At 34.2% G+C, this 20,356-nt stretch overlaps 1 protein-coding gene across 2 annotated transcripts in view; it reads left to right on the forward strand.

Moving 5' to 3' along the window:
* Window positions 1-4,099: 4,099 nt before the first annotated feature.
* The window catches only part of ninl (ninein-like), a 74,601-nt gene continuing 58,344 nt past the window's right edge, over window positions 4,100-20,356 (forward strand). For both annotated transcript variants that reach the window (XM_056470544.1, XM_056470545.1), the window contains exons 1-4: window positions 4,100-4,307; window positions 6,817-7,028; window positions 7,112-7,208; window positions 11,542-11,732. In XM_056470544.1, coding sequence (XP_056326519.1) covers window positions 6,846-7,028; window positions 7,112-7,208; window positions 11,542-11,732 — 471 coding nt within the window. In that variant the 5' untranslated portion in view covers window positions 4,100-4,307; window positions 6,817-6,845. The remainder of the gene's footprint in view (window positions 4,308-6,816; window positions 7,029-7,111; window positions 7,209-11,541; window positions 11,733-20,356) is intronic.

Genomic DNA, 20,356 nt, shown 5'->3' on the forward strand with positions numbered 1-20,356 from the left:
ATAAAACAAATAAGACTTTCTCCTGAAGAAGAAATATTATCAGACATACTGTGAAATTTCCTTGCTCTGTTAAACATCATTTGGGAAATATTTAAAAAAAGAAAAGAATATCAAAGGAGGGCTTATAATTCTGAATTATTAGCCCGCCTGAATTATTAGCCCCCCGTTTATTTTTCCCCCAATTTCTGTTTAACGGAGAGAAGATTTTTTCAACACATTTCTAAACATAATAGTTTTAATAACTCATTTCTAATAACTGATTTATTTTATTTTTGCCATGATGAGAGTACATAATATTTTACTAGATATTTTTCAAGACACTTCTATACTGCTTAAAGTGACATTTAAATGCTTAAGTAGGTGATTAAGGTTAAGTAGGCAGGTTAGGGTAATTAGGCAAGTTATTGTATAACAATGGTTTGTTCTGTGGACAGTCGAAAAAAAATGTACTTAAAGGGGATAATAAAAAAATTAAAACTGCTTTGATTCTAGGCTAAATAAAACAAATAAGACTTTCTCCTGAAGAAAAAATATTATCAGACATACTGTGAAAACTTCCTTGCTCTGTTAAACATAATTTGGGAAATATATATAAAAAAGAAAAAAAATCAAAGGGGGGCTAATAATTCTGACAACTGTGTATATATATATATATAGAGAGAGAGAGAGAGAGAGAGTACAATTGAGTGTGAGGCGATAGAAGGCAAGAAGCAAGAAAGTCGCTGGTTCGAGCTTTGGCTGGGTCAGTTGGCATTTCTGTGTGGAGTTTGCATGTTCTCCCTGTGTTGGCATGGGTTTCCTCCGGGTGCTCCAGTTTCCCCCACAAGTCCAAAGACATGTGCTATAGGTGAAGTGGGTAAGCTAAATTTTCCTTAGTGTATGTGTGTATGGGTGTTACACAGTAACAGGTTGCAGCTGGAAGGGCATCTGTTGCGTAAAACATATGCTGGATAAGTTGGCGGTTCATTCCGCTGTGGTGACCCCTTATTAATAAAAGGAAAATGAATGAATGAAAATGAATGAATGATTAAGTATAAAATAACAGTTACTAAAAAAAATAAGTGATAGAAACGAATGAATTATTACAGGTATAAAAAAATGAAATATAGTCTATGAATGATATATCTTGTTGACAATCTTCCCTAGAAAGTGTTACTAATGAGAAAGTAGTTTCACTATTGGAACAGTTCTTAGTACACTGTAAAAAAATCCCTGGTTGCCTTAAATTTTTAAGCTGAATCAATTTAACCTTATGAGTCAATTGAACCTATATTATGTTAAACTGACCTAAAACAGCTTGTGTAACTCATAAAAATTAGTTAGAACATGATTAACTAAGTTTAATAAGTTACAATAAATTAAAAACGTATGCTGTCATGACTAATTGATCATATAATTTTTACAGTCTATGTAACAAATACTGTAAGTAGCATCTGATAAAAAAGTAGCATCTGATAAGAAATAGTATATAATGAATAAGTGTTAGCAGAAATAATTGTATAAATTTATAATTATTTATATTTGTAATAAGCAGTAGAATCGAATAGAAATGACTACGTGGAGAGCCTAAATATGCTGTAAATTCGGTTTATTTACTGCTTTGATGGTTGAGTGCCATTATGGTGGAGCACCCGGAGAAAACCCACGCCAACATGGGGAGTATGTTGCTAGTTTGTTTACATTAACAAAATACAAATTGTATCTTTTTTGTACTTTTATCAATTAAATAAATGATATAAAGGGTTATTTTTTCATAAGGGTGTGAAAGATGGACCACAGCCTAATATTAATAATACGATTTTATGGCACTCAACCATCAAAGCAGTAAATCCCCCACAGTCCAAAGACATGCGCTAGGTGAATTGAATAAGCTACACTCTTAGAAGTAAAGATACAGGTGATGTCACTTGGGCAGAACATTTTCAAAAGATACACATTTGTACTTAAAGAGACCACAGTGGTACTTCAAAGGTACATATTAGTACCCAAATACACCCTAAATATACCAATATGGTCTATTGAGGAACCAATATGGTCTATTGAGGTAACCAATATGGTCCAGTGAGGAACCAATATGGTCTCTTCAGGTACAAATATGTACCTTTTCAGAAAGTACTGCCCCAGTAACAGCTCCCATACCTTTATTTCTGAGAGTGTATGTGTGTGAATGAGTGTGTGTGGATGTTTCCCAGTACTGGGTTGCAGCCAGAAGGGCATCTGCTGTGTAAAACATATGCTGGATAAGTTGGCGGTTCATTCCGCTGTGGCGACCCCTCATGAATAAAGGGTTTAAACTAAAGGAAAATGAATGAATGAATTATTATATTATGATTATTATATTATATTATAATATATTATTCTTTTAATATCTTGTTTTATTATTTGGTGATTGAGGATACTAATTGCTAAAGTTCTGTAAGAAATAGTTTTGGATAAATACACTTAATTAACAGTTGGAAAAAATTTCCATATTGGTGAATTGGTGGCTAATCTGTGTGTCTTTTTGAAAGTATAATTCTTCTCAGTCCTTAATTGTGGAACGGAATTAATGTATATTGTCCCTGGTAAATAAACAAGCAAACAAACATATTATTTATTAAACATACAGTTAAAAGCAACATTATTAGCCCTCCTGTGAAGTTTTAATTCTTTTTAAACTATTTCCCAAGTGATATTTAACAAAGCAAGGATATTTTCATAGTATTTCCTATCAGATTTTATTTTATTTGATCTGATTTCTTATAGTTTGGCTGGAATCAGAGGTGGATTCAACCAAAAAGCGAGGAAAGCCGTCACCTAGGGCCCCAGGAGATGTGAGGACCCCCAATAAATACCTAGAAGTATACATTTAATTATATTTCATATTTTATATCATATTTTGTGAGGTTGAGGGTCTAACAGATCAAATTTTAATGTAATTATTACATATGTGCAAAAATTTCCCCCAATTCCAGTCATGGAGCAGTCCAGTAGTCAGATCAGATGAAGATTTAGTTTTAAAAGTGATGCAGTGTTTTTATTATTTTGAGTTGTTTTCTTTTTATTTTAAGATAAAAAGATTTTAAAACAAAATGTAGAAAAGAAGATTGAGTGGTATAAGGAAAAGACAGCAAAACAAACAAACAAGCAAACAAATTTCTGCAAAGGGTGCATTAGAATTTCTTGGCCCCATGGCTAGTAGGGTCCCCACTAAAGCCATCCCTGGTTGGAATAAAGGCATTTAAAAAAATAGGGTCAATAATATTGCCCCCTTTAAAATATTATCTTTTTTTCGATTGGCTTTAGAACAAACAACTGTTGTCCAATGACTTGCCTCATTAACCTAACCTAAAACTTCTAAAGAAGATTAGTACAAAAAGTAGGAAGGAGACTATTTTGATAAAACCTGTGGAATGGAAGTCAGTACCATTTTCAGCTTTCTTCAAAATATGTTTTTTAGTGTTTAATAAAACAAAGAAAATAATGTTTTTGAGGGTGAGTAAAGAGATAATACATATTCATTTTTTTGTGAACTACCCCTTTAATACTGTGTAACCCTAGTAATTTTGACAGCTGCATTACCCATATAAACAGACCAAGTTTGTTAAAATGTACAAGACTTCTTGACCATGGATTATTTTAGGGAATTATCTGAAATTATGTAGCATAGGCCTGATGAATATGTGTGCTAAGGCTACCACTGGCGGACAGGTGGCGCTAAAGATAGTCCTGCTTAGACCTTTTTAGCTTGAAGTGGACATTTAAAGTACTAGAATTAAATGACCTCTGAAAATAATGAAAACAAATGTTTCTTCTTACCTATTTGATAAAATAATTAGCTTTTCAAAATATCAAAAACAAAAGCATACAGAAAATGCTGTGCTTTACATTAACAGTTATGTCTTATTTTCATTTACACCAAGCACAATGTAGTTGTGTAACAAAGTAACCAAATGCCTTAGATTTCCCTGAGAGTTCAGCTGTAGGTCCTGCGTGACCTCTCGTCTCACTGGAGTCCACCGCCTGACCAGCAGGGGCTGCAGAATGGAGCATCTCTGAGTGAGAGGAACTTTTGGTTCCTCCCCGCATTAACGCTACTGCACTCCGGCGGACACTACAGTTGAATGAGCGCGGGTGTTTGTCCGCTGCTGTGTGCTTCCACTCTGGACTTATCTCTTTGAAGTTATTTATATGTTTCAAAGAGCAAACTAACTATTGTACGTTTGTTGGTCCTTCTCTTGCTGACCTCACTCTGTAAGACGAAACTGCAACTGATGCTGGACACAAAATGACTTTTGCGGGAACGGAGTCGGTGTGAGTTTACAACGGTAAGGGGGTTTAAATTTCGCCTATGCCACATTAACGCGTTATAAAGAATGGGGACCTTAAAATCGAATGTTTACAACAGTCAATAATAATTGCCCTTTTGTTTTACAGCAGCTTTGTATTCGTTCCCATGGTGAATGTATACCAAACGCGCGTGCTGCATTATGGGATACTTGCGAGCTTAATAAAAGCACTTTTTTAGCGGTTAATTCACTAATGCAGTTCACTTTTTGTCTCTTAATCGCATATCTTGTGTAAGATTTAATAATGCAACATGTTGTGGGTATACACGATACGTTGAACTAACAGATCAGGGATGTTAATGATTCTGTTAATGAATCATTCAGTCAGTAGCTTTGTAATTTCCTTGAAGTATGAGATGTTTTTAGCTTTGCTCTGGCCTTCTCTGTTATCAGAAGGTAATTGAGACTGCTGATAAATAATCTCAGATTTACACTGACTCAAAACACTGAAGCATTCAGTTTGATGTACTTTAGTTGGGTTGCTACAAGTACACCTTACAAGACATGTGTATAAAAAGTATAAATACATGTACATATATGGTAAAGTGGTAGCTAATTGCAGTCTAAGTAAAAAGTACAAAAACACTATGTTGTTTCAACAATTTATAATATTATTTTTATTACATTCATTTATTTTATTTTCAGCTTAGTCCCTTTATTTATCTGAGGTTGCCACAACGGAATGAACCACCAATTTATCCAGCATATGTTTTACGCAGCGGATGCCCTTCCCCCTGGGAAACAGCCATACACACTCATTCACACACATACACTACGGATTTAGCTTACCCATTATTTAGCTTACCCAATCTACATGTACCACACGTCTTTGGACATGTGGAGGAAAACGGAGCACCCGGAAGAAACCCATGCAAACACGGGGAGAACATGCAAACTCCACACAGAAACGCCAATAAATCCATAGATTTTTCCACGTTTAACATACATTTAAATCAGAAAAAAAATATTTTAAAGAATGATTAAAAAAGCTTAAGTACAAATAATTGCTGTTGTCATAAAACCCTGTAAATATAACTATAAACTATAATATATTTTAACTAATATTTCTTTGGGATATGTAAGTTAAACTCCAAAATAATTTGCTTGAAAAAATACAAACCTGTTATATATCAAATTTTTGATTTCTTTTTTTACACATTTGGTCATCGTTTAACCACTAAAACAAGGCTAGTGTCATGTGAGCACGCCTGCACAACAAAGTTGAGGATCAAATAGCAGTTTATTAAGAGAATCGTCTTGCAATTAAAGGTTGAAACAGGAAGAAACAGGTGCAAACAGATAATCCCAAGCGTAAAGGCGGCAAACAAAATAACAGAGTAAAGGGGTCAAGCGCTGCAAGGCAAAGGGAAACCCATCTTAATGCCCACTAAACAGTTTAAGACTCAGCAACGACGTGTCTGTGTGTTTTTAGTTTATATTCTTTGAAATTAGTCCATATCGATCTTCCGATTGGGTGTGTAATCAGTCAGAATTAGGCTGCTGGATCACTGCTGATGGTAACAATTAGCATAGCAACATTGTTAGTGTAGTAAAATAAACATTTTATAGTTTACAGTGCATGCATTATATGCAGCCTACAAACAATAGGCTATTACTTGACATTATTAACCTCACGTTAATCTTCATATGATTACTATCTTCACTGAAAACAATTTGACTGAATTTTTGTTTCCCTATTTTTACAGGAATAATCTGTAAATACTAACATAAAATGACTTGTTACTCTCTAAAAATACAGAACATTTCCTTTAAAAAGCAGAAAAATAACGTAATAACAAAATACAAGCAATACATTTAATGTTAGAATTTTTTATTACAGAACATATCTGTAAAACAACAGGTATTTCACTGTATAATGAAAAAAAACCTGGAAAATTCTGTAAAAGTACAGACAGTTACCTGTAAAATAATGTGTATTTTTTATAGTGCATGCAACAAAAAATAAAAGAATAAATAAAATTAGATGTTAAAATTAGATTAACCGATCGATCTCACTTTATATTAAGTGGTATTAACTGCTATGTACTTGTATCAAAAAATAAGCACAATTTACTAACTGTGTTTATAATGTATTGCAGGACACTTCTGGTGCTCTTGAGGTGGGATACAGGTAGGGTTAGGGATAGGTTCGGTGGTATGGGTGAGTTTAAGGGTGGATTAAGGTGTAAGGGATGGACAACAATTTAATTAAAGGTGTAATTAAAGAAGTAAATTACAAATAGATGTATTTAATCAATCACAAGTACTATGTAAAATGTATTTTCACAATAAGTACATTGTAACAAATTATTCATTTCAGTGTAAGTACATATTAGTTAAGTCTACTTAATATAAAGTGGGACCAACTGATCAATAAAGCATATCCAATCAATTACTCTTTCTATATAGCGAGTCTCGCACATCAGGCTGCAGTAATGAGAAATTGACTACTGGTTTTGTTAATCATTCTTCTACATTGATGTCCCAGACTTTGCTGGCTGTACAGTATGTGGTGGGATGGACGAGGAGGAGCAGAACCGCTATGTGGCCCAGCTGAAGGATGAATTTGACAGCTGTGACACCACCGGGACGGGTTACCTTGACAAAGAGGAGCTCACTGCTCTATGCCACAAGCTCAGCTTAGATGCCCATTTGCCTTTGCTGCTGGACACTCTTCTAGGACCACAACATTATGCCAGGGTAAGACATTCCTTGCGAAGAAGCCAATGCCTTTCATTTTATCTGTGTTATATTGTAGATGCTAAAATGTTTTCTTTTTCCAGGTGAATTTTGAGGAGTTTAAAGAGGGCTTTGTGACTGTGTTGTCAAGGTCGTTGGACTTCAGTACTTCAGAGGAGGAGAGCAGCTATCTTGAACCAGGTACTCAAATAGAAAATGGCCTTCACAAACCTCTTATCAGAGCTTTCAGGCTTGCGTTTATCTTAAAGATGTTTGGTACTAGTTAATCTGGACCTTGTGGACTCAAGGTTTGTGTATGGTAGTTTATCTAACTTTGACACCGTGTTCTAACAATATGCAACACCACAAGATTTCAGTGACAAACCATTCAGAAGCAAATAAAATTGTACACTCTACTCCCGATGAACGGAATGGGTTTATTATGCAATTAATTAATATTAAATCTCATTAACATGATTAAAAATACATGCTGAGTAACTGTTGTGGTTGGTTTGTTTTAACTTTCAAATTTAAAGGGATAGTTTGAAAATGTAATTACTGTTTAATCTCCCTCAAGTTGTTTCAAACTGAACACAAAAGAAGATATTTTGAAAAAAGCTGTAACAGTTGACTAAATACTATGCAAGGCAATAGTTACAGGTTTACAGCTTTCGGCAAAATATCTTCTTTCGCGTTCAACAGAAAAAAAGAAAGTTAAACAGATTTGAATCTTGTGAATGGCGAGTAAATGACATCACAACTTTCAGTTTTGAGTGAACTCTCTCTTTAGGTACACTAAAAAATTACATTTGCTTGTTTAGAATGAGCTGAAACAACACAATTCGTGAGTATTTTGGGGGTACAACTTAATTGCTTTATATTCAATCTACTTACATTTGTTGAAACTAATGAGTTAACTTAATTCCTTCATGCTATCCCAATAGAAATTGATTGTGTAGAACCCAGCTTTTTTTTTTGCAGTGTAACAAAGTATGGTATTACTATGAAACTTCAGTATGGTAATACATGTCACATAGAATGATATTCTAATTTACAGTGGTAACATTTAACACTGAATAAAGCCCATAATCAGCACCTGAGGTGATCATTGTCATAGCAATTTATGCTGTTGTTCAGAAATAGTTTCTAAAAAGTTTCAAAAATATCTAAACTTAGATATGTTGTGGATAGATAGTACTATGTTAAAACTACTTTTAACATAGTGGGCCCTATCATAGACCCGGCGCAATAAGGCGCAAGACGTGTTTGCCCCGGCCTGTTGCTATTTTCAGACCAATGCATCATTAATTTTCCAATTTTGCGCCATGTTGTTTAAATAGCAAATACATTTGCACCACTTTGGACTCATGAGTGTTTAAGTCTAGAAAAGAGGTGTGTTAAGGACCACTGCTTCCATGCCTTCTTCATCTCGGGGGGCTTTTTTAGTTTATTCATGACAACTTGCTTTTGTATAATGTTATTATTAATATTAGTATTATTTATTATATGCATATTTATTTTTGTTTTATTAAAAACAAGCTTAGATTTGTCAACCTGTCGGGTTTTGTACCATATGGGGCATAGGACGTGTGTATGGATATAACTCAGTTTTTGAGCACACTTGTTAGTATTGTTCATTTATTTATTTGCTGGAAATTAAAATTGAATTTAGAAATTGTTTTGAAACAAATCTTTGCGCTTAACAAACGAAATTAATTATGCAGGCTAATGGATGTCTTTGCATTGGCTACAACATGCTTCCTTATCCCCGAAGGAGAGAAAGTGAAAGTAAAGGCCGATTGGAGGAGGCTCAATCTTTATCCTCTTGGTGCAGATGCTGTTTAACTGTTTTCTTGCTAGTGAAACGTTCAGTTTTTCAGTTGCAAAGTCTGGCATGTAAATAGCAAATGCACCATGTCAAAACACACCCATAACTCATTAAGGGAATAAGCACAACACTGTTAGGCCATGTGCCGTGGCGGAGAGCCTATTTTTTCATCCTTAAAATAGCAAAAGTGGATTCGGACACGCCCTTAATGCTTTTGCGCCCTGCGCTTTAGACTTTGCGCCTAGATCGTTAAAATTAGAGCCCAGTGTGTTAGAACGCTGTGCTGTTTGTAGAAATGTAGGTTCCTTGTGTTGTTGTTCAAATGATTATTTGGTGTCCTGTGTAAGTATATATTTAATTACTACATGATATGAATTAATAACATGTATTTATAGGGTTAAGCTTACAACTTGACTTTGTTACATGTGATTATGTATATTTACTGTTACTACTACAGTAGTACATGGATTATGTAGCAAAGACACTGTAAAGTGTGACTGACTGTTTTGTTTTAGTTGTTTAAAACAAAAACAAAGTTTTAATGTTATTTCTTAAAAATACTGTGAAAATATTATTATTTATTTTTATGAATTAGTACCACAAGTTTTAAACCGACTGTTTCTACTTTTAGCATATTTAAAAGTAGAGTTTAAGTTTAAGTAGAGCTTAATTTCAGCATCAACCATTTAAATGATTGTAATCACTGTAATATGGTGCCCAGATTTTTTAATTGTTAAACTGGTTGATAAATTTTTGGAAATAGTATACATTTTGATCCTGTAATAAAAAGGATTTATTTGAAAAATATAAATATTTTGTATCAACTGTAAAAGTAACATTTGATCAGTTCAATGCATCCACATAAAAAAGTACACTGTAAAAAATTTTAAGTCAGTACACCAAAACAAAAACATAATCCTTCGCTTAATTCGCTTTTTCTTGTTCACTTGACTTTTGATAACATCAGCTGCACTGACCTATTATTTGTCAGTAATACAAAAATCATTTAGTTGGTTAACATAAGATTATTAGTTTTGTGGAGAGGTCAACTACTCTGTAACAAATCTTTTTACGCTGTGCCAACTGAACATTTTTTTGTCTGGAAGAAAAAATGAACAAAATTCTTATTTCCTTTTATTTTTTCTCATGTATCCAACAAATTTTATTATTTATCAGAACAAACAAACATAGTTCAATTGAAAAACAGGAAGGCATGCTTCACATGTGAAGCATTGCAAAGCATTTTTCCCTGTTTGTCCTGCCATGTTTTGATCCTTGTCTTGTTTACCGTTATTTTTGTTTTGCCTCCTGTCCTGTTTCTAATTCTGTGTCTAATAAATGTTTTGTTAACATTTGTCTCTGTTTTAGTTTTTCTTTTTAATTTAACTATGTTTGTTTGTTCTGATAATGTATTATTTCTTAGTACCAATTTTCAAAAGAGGTTTTTGTTCACTCAACTTTAGGCATTGCAGTTCTGCAGACAAAACGTTAAAACGTTTTGTTACAGAGTAGTTCACCTCTCCAGACAAACTAATAATCCTATGTTAACCCAACCCAAATGTTTTTTGTATTACTGACAAATTTTATTAGGTCAGTGCAGTTGATGGTTTCAAAAGTTGAATGAACAAGAAAAAGCGAAAGGAATTATGTTGTTTTATTGTACTGACTTAAATTTTTTTAGAGTGTAGTAATTTCTCTAAAACTTTCGTTCATTAGAACCGTGCTTACCCTATATTTTTGGACAATAGTGTATGTAATGATAGAATGGAGTATGTATTGGTGGATTAGGTCTGCAATAAAAAAATATTCAATATGTTTGACCATAAATATATATATATATATATATATATATATATATATATATATATATATATATATATATATATATATATATATATATATATATGCTTAGTAGGAGTTTTGACACTTAAGAAAAAATACTTCCACTAAAAACTACCCTTACTACTACCCTTAAAACTACTAAAAATGTCTAATAATAAAAAACAATGCAAAATATATTTGGTTGTAAAATGGCTCTAGTATCATTTGAAAATGCCACTTTTTTACATCTTGCTATGCAATAAAAAACAGATTCATACATTTAAAAGAGTAACTTTCTTATTTTATACTTTGTGGATTTACTAAAAAGTGGAACACAAACATAAGAAGATAAAACAGTAATAATTTGAGACAGGATTAGATAATTTTATGTTGATTTTCATCTGTTTTTACAAGTTTATTTGTATTGAAGACATTGTGCAAGAATATATCATTAATTATTATTAACATGTTCATGAACCCATACACAATTTTAGCTAGTAATAACTTGAAATTGAATTACTTCAATTTTTGAAATACAGCAATATAATAAAATGAAATTGCGCAGTCTTTTTAAGCAAAAGCCAAAATAAAATGTTTTATCATTTCAGAGACTGGTACATTAATGTATGTTGTGAAATATCAGTGCTAAAATTATCTTTCAAAATAGTAAAACCTGAAAGCTGTAATAAAAAGCAGATGTTAACACTGGGTTTGGAGATGTTCCTTTTAGGTTTTCATTTGCTTTCTAACATATTTTTCTGTTCATAATAGGGATTATGACATAGATAAACAAATGATGTGTTGACTAGATTTTTCTTCATTTCAACTGCTTCTGAAATTCTTTCATTATCTGTAACTCTAAAGCAGCATTTCCTGTATTTACAGCTGTCCCAGAGGAGGTGAAGCCTAAATATGTGAAAGGAACCAAAAGGTACGGGCGACGGTCACGGCCAGACAAGACTGACTTAGAGCTGACAGCAGACTCAGATTCACTGCCATTTGGAACTGATAAAGTAGAAGCCAACGGTGTGAGGAGGGCCAAGCTCAGACGCTCCACCTCACTGGAGAGTGTTGAGGTAAAATGCTTGATTAATATGCACCGCTGTTCAAAGGTTTGGCATCAGTGAGAGTTTTTGTTGTTGTTTTTGAAGAAATCATTACTTTTATTAAGCAAGCATGCATTGTACATCAAAAAATGTGACACTGACAGTTATAGTTATGACTGGCAAAGATAAATGGCATTTTAAAAGATAATTAAATGGGAAACTGGAAGATTTTTTCCACCACTGAATTAAAAATTAATATTAAATTAATGGTTAATGAATTAATAAAACAAAAATGAATGAATGATAATTAAAAAGCAATTCATACTTTTTTTCAGAAATTAATAAAATTCAGAATTGACATAAGCTAGTCTGTATTTTGTTAAGTTGAAAACATCACAACTTTTCTGAATGCTGCAAGTGCAATGCAAATTACGTGACAAGAACTAAGTAGCTTCACATTGTGTAAGGATTAAACACATTACATTAACAACAGTAGACAAATTACCTCAAACAAATGCAGACCGCTATAAACACTGCAGTGCTTTATAATTTACCCCATAAATCAGACTTGTATCAGAGCTACTGCAAGAGTTTGTCAGTAGTGAAAGCCCAAAGTGCACAGTTGATGGTTGCTTAGCAAGGACAGGTGCCATGGGAACATGAGCTCAAAAGTATGGTAAATTTGGTGAAGAAAGCAGTGCGTGTCACATAGGCATGGGATGATAGCCGTTTTCAAGGTACACCACAGTTTGGTTCGGTATTAAAACTTGCAATTTTTTTTGCTATACTGTTCCTAAGGTATTTGTAAGATTTTTTTTTTATTTTTTAGTCTTTTAAGACAACAGTATCTCCAGCAGAAAGATCTCCAAAGTTGACATTTTAAACTGTAAAAAGAACAGTGATTTAGAAACAAATGAAGATGGCAGAAGTCAATAATTTATTTGAATTATTTAGCCTGACAGGTTTACTGCTGCAAAATATTTTCTCAAAATAAAATATATTGTTTTAAAATATATAGTGTTTGCTCTAGGATTTTTTCCAGCTGTGGCGGCAGGCCTTTTACAGATCTACCAACTGCTTATGGCATTATTTCAATGACAAATGTCGTAAGCGCAGTCGAGATTGAGATCACATATATGTAATATGAGAATGCAAATCTCTTTGCTTGCGTGCCGATTTCCTCTGTTTGTGCACAAAACGTCTTGCACACCCTCAGATATATGCTGCTCAAGTGCAGATTTTCTTGTGCGCTCTGAAATAAACGCTGCTGAAGTGTGATTTAGTGCGTTTATGTAACGAGTATGTCTCCAACATTTATTAGATTTGCTAGGAATATTTATGAATGTCTCCAATAGACCTACAGAGCGTCATTAATGCATCTTGAAGTAAAGTGAAATGGCTAAAAACTCCAGCAAGATAAAGTCATTGTATGCGGATTTGCGGAACTGTAGACCTTTATCTATAAATTATAATTATGGAAACTGTGTTAATCTTAACTGTAAGCTACGTCATGTTTGCTAGCCTCACGCATCACGCACCTGTCAGTCAGTCGGTCAGCATGTCACCTTAAAGGGTTAAACAAATAACACACAGCACTACTACGGTTACAGAAAAGTTTGCGCTGTTATAATTCACTTATCTTTTAATACATTTTGGTGCGATTATAACCAGATATAAAAAAAACAACGACTGAATGTTTTGAATGAGAAGTTTTATTGTAGCCGTGGCAGGATTTATTTTGGAGTGGCGCCTCGCCATGGAAGAACGAATGTAGCGGAAACCATGTATAGTGTTCAAATGGGGAAAAAAGTTTTTGTTTTTGTAGGATTGGGTTTTAAACCACAGCGGTTCGAACTGTAGTTCTGCCGATTGACTAAAAAGTTATCAGTATTGATGGTAAAAAACTGTACATTCTAGTCAAACCATTCTTCTGCAATCTTATACCAAAAACGGAAATAAGGGCATTATTAATAGCTATAAATGTGGGAGAGCGTTGATATTATGTGATTGTATTGTATTGCAATATGGAACAGTTAAGTGTTGATGTTAAATCAAAAGTAATTCACAAATACTTGAAAATTAGATGATTTAATGACAATAATTCTCTATGGTTACAACTGAATTAGTTACAAAGTAACTGTATAAAATGATCAAATATGAAATGATAAAACATATGATATAAATTGTACCCAGCTTAAATGTAAAATTAAAGTGACCGCAGGTAGAAGGAGAGACACAGGGGGAGGGAGAGAGAGACAAAGAGAGCAGGCCCAGAAGTTAGCCTGACTGCAGTAGAGTCAGAGAAGATAGACTCCAGAGAAGGAGAGGAACAGAGGAGGAAAGCAAACCAGGAAAAGACAGGTCAGGAAAAGAAAAAAGCCAGAGCAGCGTTTGACCACCTATTTTGTATCTTTCTTGACCATGTGACTAAAGCCCAAATACTGAGACATTCAAACTGACCAATCAACATGTGACCACATCGTAAAACCCCCAAAGTCCACATACCAGGCCATGATCTTATCAGTATCTGCCTTTGGAGTCAGTATGGACCTTCTTGAGTCAAAAATACATGTTTTGTCATGTAAACAAATGCATATAATAATTTAGCCTCTAACATTTAAAAAAAAAATACGCTACCTGTCAAAAGTTTGGGGTCTGTTTTTTTTTTTTTGAAGAAAATGATTCTGTTCATCAAAGCAGCATTTATTAAATGTAAAAAAAAGTTTAATTGTTAAATGTTTATTCCAATTTTAAATAAATGCTTTCTTATTGTATGTAGTTTCAAATAAAATTATTCATTTTATTACTATTACCATTAATAATAATAATAATAATTATAATAATAAAGGTTCATGTGACTGGAGTAATGAAGCTGAAAACTCATCTTTAAAATCCTGGAATAAATTATTACATTAAATGATAAACTATTTTTAAACAGTTATTTTAGAGTGCAATAACATTTCACAATTTCACAATTCGTACTGTATTTTAGATTAAATAAATGCAACCTTGGTGAGCAGGAGAAGCTTATTTTAAAACATTTAAAAATCCTACTGAACCCAAACTTTTGACCGGTAGTGGATATTTTAGAGCAGTAATCACAATATTGTCAAACCATGATATTTTTATCCAAGGTTATCATACCGTCAGAATCTTATACCGGCCCATGCCTAGTATCACATTTTCCACATGGTTTTAGATGCGATATGTGAACAGCCCCTATAGTAAGAATTGTGAGATATTAGCTCACAATTCAAAGCTTTTCTCTAAATTTCCCAAATGTATGTTTAAAGAATTGTGAGATATAACTGAGCAATTTTGACTTTATTTTCATCTAATTGTTGAGTGTAAACTCACTAATGCATTTTATAATGTGAGATGTAGGCTGGCAATTGTGTTTTTATAGCAACTCATATTCTCATATTTTTTTTCTCAGATTGGCCCGATATAAACTCAATTAAATAAAAATGGTCTTCTATACTTTTAGAATTTAATATTAGAATTCACAATTGCAAGTTTATATCTCACATTTTTGAGGAAAGAGATCAGAAGGGCAAATAGAAAAGAAAGAAATGCAGGTTTATATCTGTTAAAGATAAAAATTGTGTTTAAAATATTGGTGTTTTGTTTCCATAACTTGCAAATGTAAGTTTGTGTCACAAAAAAGTCAGAATTAGCTCTATTTATTTGTATTCAGAAGCAAAAATGGCTTCTGTAGAATATTTTAAAGTGTAATATTAGTTTCACAGTTTTACTGATCTTAATCTTTGTGTATAAAAAGTTAACTTTGTCTATTTTCCTTTCCATCCAAAGCCGAAAGAGCATTTTCTTAAAATCAATTTTACATAACCCAAATGTAGAGTCAAGTGAAAATAGGGCTGTTGTTCTGAGACTGATTGCAAATAGACACTGATCACTTAACACACTGCAGAGCCCTTGAGGTGTTGTATTGTTAGTCAACTCAATACCTGAATCACTTTTGACTCTTCAGTGAATGGATTTGGACTGACCTGCTTTCCACAGACAGGAAGTGAGGCGGCGAGGAATGTGCAAGTGCGGCTCATAGTGCAGCCCCCACATTCACCAGACTTTAGTGTTACTTTTGGCCGAGGATCAAAACATGGCTCATTTCACATTCTCTTTTTTTCCCTTTAAAAGCAGGAGCTTTCATAAAAGGGGTTTGTTATTTCTGCTGTGTCTGTGCTTTTTCTTCTGGACTCATTTTACTTGGCAAAACAGTGCCAGACTGGAGAGCCTGCGCAAATGTAAACCTGTGCTGCTGGACCTGCTGTTCCATGTGTTGCCCTCATTTTAGAGTTATTTTGGATCTGTCTTGATTTGGGAATGGAGAATGGAGGATATTGATGTCTTACTTACACGTCAGCTGTTTGATGAGATTGAGTGTTGAGGGTTGGGAATTGTTTTTATCAAAAGAGTTTTATAATAGTTTAAATAGTTAACATTTGCATTTTAATTTTAGAATATATATACAGGGGGCGGCACGTTGGCTCAGGGGTTAGCACTGTTGCCTCACAGCAAAAAGGTCACTAGTTTGAGTCCCGACTGGGCCAGTTGACATTTCTGTGAGGAGTTTGCATGTTCTCCCTATGTTGGTGTGTTTTTTTTCGGGTGCTACAGTTTCCCCCACAGTCCAAACACATGCGGTATAGGTGAATAAAAAATTGGCAGTAGTGTATGTGTGTGTGGCTGTGTATGGATGTATGTGTGTTTCCCAGTATTTGGTTGCTTCTGGAAGGGTATCCGCTGTGTAAAACGTATGCTGGATGCAAGCCAGTGGCGACAGCGGTGAGGAAAAAACTTCACCAATTGGGGAAAGTGAAGTATAAAAAACCTTAAGAGAAACCAGGCTCAGTTGGGCATGACCATTTCTTCTATGGCCAAACGTGTTGTGCAGAGCTGCAATCTAGGCGCCGAAGGCTGGAGAATGCTGGACATCAGCGAAGACTCGTCTGTCCCTGGAGTCTCACAGGAATCAGACGCATGCTCTCTATTCCTCCATGACCACCACAGCAGCTTCTCAGGATACGGCCTGGTCTGGGATTGTGGAAACCTTGGGATCATCTCTTGGATCGCAGGTCTCGGATCGCATCAGTGGCACTGCATAATCTCTGAGGGCCTCGGGATGAGTATCACCAAGTGGAAATAGAGAATAAAGAGAATAATTAGCATAGCTTCTGTTCATAGTGTAGCCATAAATGAGAAGGCTCGACCTCCTTTACTCGACTTTGCTATTCTGGGTACTACCAGAAGCTTACCCAATTCAGTTAGTGCATGTCTTTGGACTTGTGGGGAAAACCAGAGCACGCGAAGGAAACCCATGCCAACACTACACAGAAATACCAACTGATCCAGCCGTGGCTGGAACCAGCAACCTTCTTGCTGTGAGGCGACAGTGCTACCCACTGTGCCACCCCACGCCACCACCCCATCATCATCATCATCATAATCATCATCATGTTAGAATTTTTAACATATTATTTATTTATTTATTATATGTGTACAACAGTGGCCAGTTTATTCTGTTCAATAGATGTCATGTAAATTTTAGTTAACATTTTTAGCTTAGATGTTTTAGTCAGTTAAAGTCAGGGAAGAATCAAGGAATTGGAAATTTGTCTTAAAGTGGGAATCTCTGCGAAAACCCAGCTAAAGTTTGTGTGTGTGTGTGTGTGTGTGTGTGTGTGTGTGTGCGTGCGTGTGTGTGTGTGTGTGTGTGTGTGTGTGTGTGTGTGATTCGCTATTTGTTTTCATAAAATCTTTCTGCACATATTAAAAAATATTCTGCGAAAAAATATTATATATATATATATATATATATATATATATATATATATATATAGAGTTAAAGTTACAATTATTAGCCTCCCTGAATTATTAGCTCCGCTGTTAATTTGTTTCCCCAATTTCTATTTAACTGAGAGAAGAATTTTTTCAACACTTTTCTAAACATAATAGTTTTAATACCTCATTTCTAAAAACGAATATTATTTTATGTTTGCCATGATGACAATAAATAATATTTTACTAGATATTTTAACGACACTTCTATACAGCTTAAAGTGACATTTAAAGGCTTAACTAGGTTAATTAGGTTAACTAGGCAGGTTAGGGTAATTAAGCAAGTTATTGTATAACGATGGTTCGTTCTGTAGACTATCGGTAAAAAATATAGCTATACAAATAAGACTTTCTCCAGAATAAAAAGTATTATCAGACATACTGTGAAAATGTCCTTGCTCTGTTAAACATCATTTGGAAAATATGTAAAAAAGAAAAAAAATCAAAGGGGGATAATAATTCTGACTTCAGCTATATATATGTCAATGTCAAAATGCCATGTCAAAATTCATTTCAGACTCAGAAAATATATATTTTTAAAAAATGTCAAGCATTCACAAAGCATGAACAAAGAAAACTAATTTTGGTGAAAATGGAGCATGTGGTGTCAAACCCAGCACAAACAAACTGTGCTGATTTGGAGCGATTTTTATATCTCAAACACCTGACCAGCACAAATGTTCGTTTTTGCGGCACACACCAGCACAAACGAATGGTAGTGCTGATTATTTCTTTTTATGGGGTGCCAACTTCACTGATGTATACTTCAGTTATCAAAATTATTTTATGGAATTGAGCAGTTGCCTTGTTAACAGTCTTTTCAACTGACGTGTTGGAGAGGTTTATTTTAGCTAGAAGGAGTAAATGAGATATCTTTATGCCTGCAGAGTAAGCTAGTTTACTCCAAAGTTGTGTTGTGGATGAAATACAGGCTGAATTATAATTATACTCAACAAAAGGGACCAACAGAGATGTATTAGGAGTTCTGTTTTGTGGTGTATATGAAACACAGGCATGAATTAATCTCAACCTATGCATAAACAGATGAGTTTTTAAAGTTTATTGTCCTCATTTCACTTCAGAAAAAATCTCAGTAGGAGCTGAGTGATATGACAAGTTGCATAAATGTGCATCATTTATACTCAGTTTACATGTGTCTGTTGCCTCATTACAAACACACTCTGCACATTTCACAGTATGCATGTTAAACTAACAAACATATACATTTAAACAGACCTTATGCATCTTCAGGGTGGCATTGAGAACATTTATAATCCGTATATCCAGCATTTTGCGTTCTGACAAACTGTGAACACTGTTAACTCCTCCTTTACTCTACCTTAAAGGCACTCCCACTTTCAAAATAAGAGTCCCAGCTACATAGTAAACATAATACAAGATCAGATAAACTTAAAAAACTTTTTTTTTGTTCTGATTGGCCTGTAGTTCACTGAGAAACAATGGTGTTTGAGGCTCACGGTATGTCATTTCTATCTATTGAACACTTATAATTCAGCTATGCCTCTATCCAGATTTTTATTCAATGACACCTTTAAGCATATTCTTTTAAAATGTATTTTTTTTTTAATTATTTTAAGATCTCTTTTTAAAAGAGATCCAAAAAGGTAATTCCTCACAAGAACTATGCAGCCTCCACAACATGCTAAATTTGCCTTGATGCAATTTTTTTTTTTGGTTCGAATGATGTGAAACTCTAGTCTAATCATGCTGTTTGGATTGATACTTCTTGCAAGAGTTGGTCACACAATCTTTAAAGGAATTGAGCAATCAAATACTTGCTAGTCCATCAGTACAGTTTATTTTGGCAGTAGTCAGCACTTGGTGTTTATGAACCATCCTGCCAGACTCCTAGGTCCAGCAAGTTTTAAGTATGTGTGTGTGTGTTTTCATGGTGGTGCATTTCTTGTGCTCCACCAGGATTAGAGCTCTTGGTCTGGGTGGAGCTCAGGGTGCAAAGCATCAGCTGTGGTCTAGAAGGCCTGATAATGTGAAGGACAACAAGGAAAGGGTTTGGCTATAATTTGGCATGAAGCTTCCTCTAACTGCGTCTCTCATTTTAGAAACGCATACTTGCATACCAGAGCCCTCCCTTCTCGTCCTCTCTTCATGTCTGTCCTGTTCGCTACTTCTTTTCTTTTCCCTCTGCTCTCTCATTTTTTCATAACAGTGTTTCAAATATTTAGAGCTTTTATGTAACCGGTACATGCGTTACAATGAATGGGGTCGATTACGTGATCTCTAACTCTTTGACTAGCAATTCTGCCATATAGTCTGATGCAAGAGGATCCAACTCACCGCGTCTTGATCTTCAGCTGATGAACATACACAGTTTAAGTATTATATAAAAGGTTTAAGGTTTCACTGGGTGCTTGTGGTTTAAATTTCTTCAACTTGTCCCACAATTAAAGGCGTTAGAAGTGTTAGATGTCTTAAATAACTTGAATCTGCTGATTTGCAACTGCTGTTTTAGTGTTTCTCATACTGCAAAACCCATTATAACTTGGAACTGTTAAGTTGACTCATTTAAATTTTTTATATTTACGTATAAAGTTCATTTACTTAATTTTAAAGAAACAGGTTTACTCAGGTTTTTTAAGTAGAGTCAACTAATAACTTTAAAAGCAACAGGTTTACATACTACAGTATTCTTGAAGCCAACTAAGCACATTTACGGTAATATTAAATAAAAAAAAAATTAGATTTTTATTATAATTTTATTATCTGTATCAACTACTCATAAAAATCTTCCACATTGTTAAACTGGTTATTAAACG

The sequence above is a fragment of the Danio aesculapii genome, chromosome 13 (assembly GCF_903798145.1).
Source record: "Danio aesculapii chromosome 13, fDanAes4.1, whole genome shotgun sequence".
Taxonomy (NCBI): Eukaryota; Metazoa; Chordata; class Actinopteri; order Cypriniformes; family Danionidae; genus Danio; species Danio aesculapii.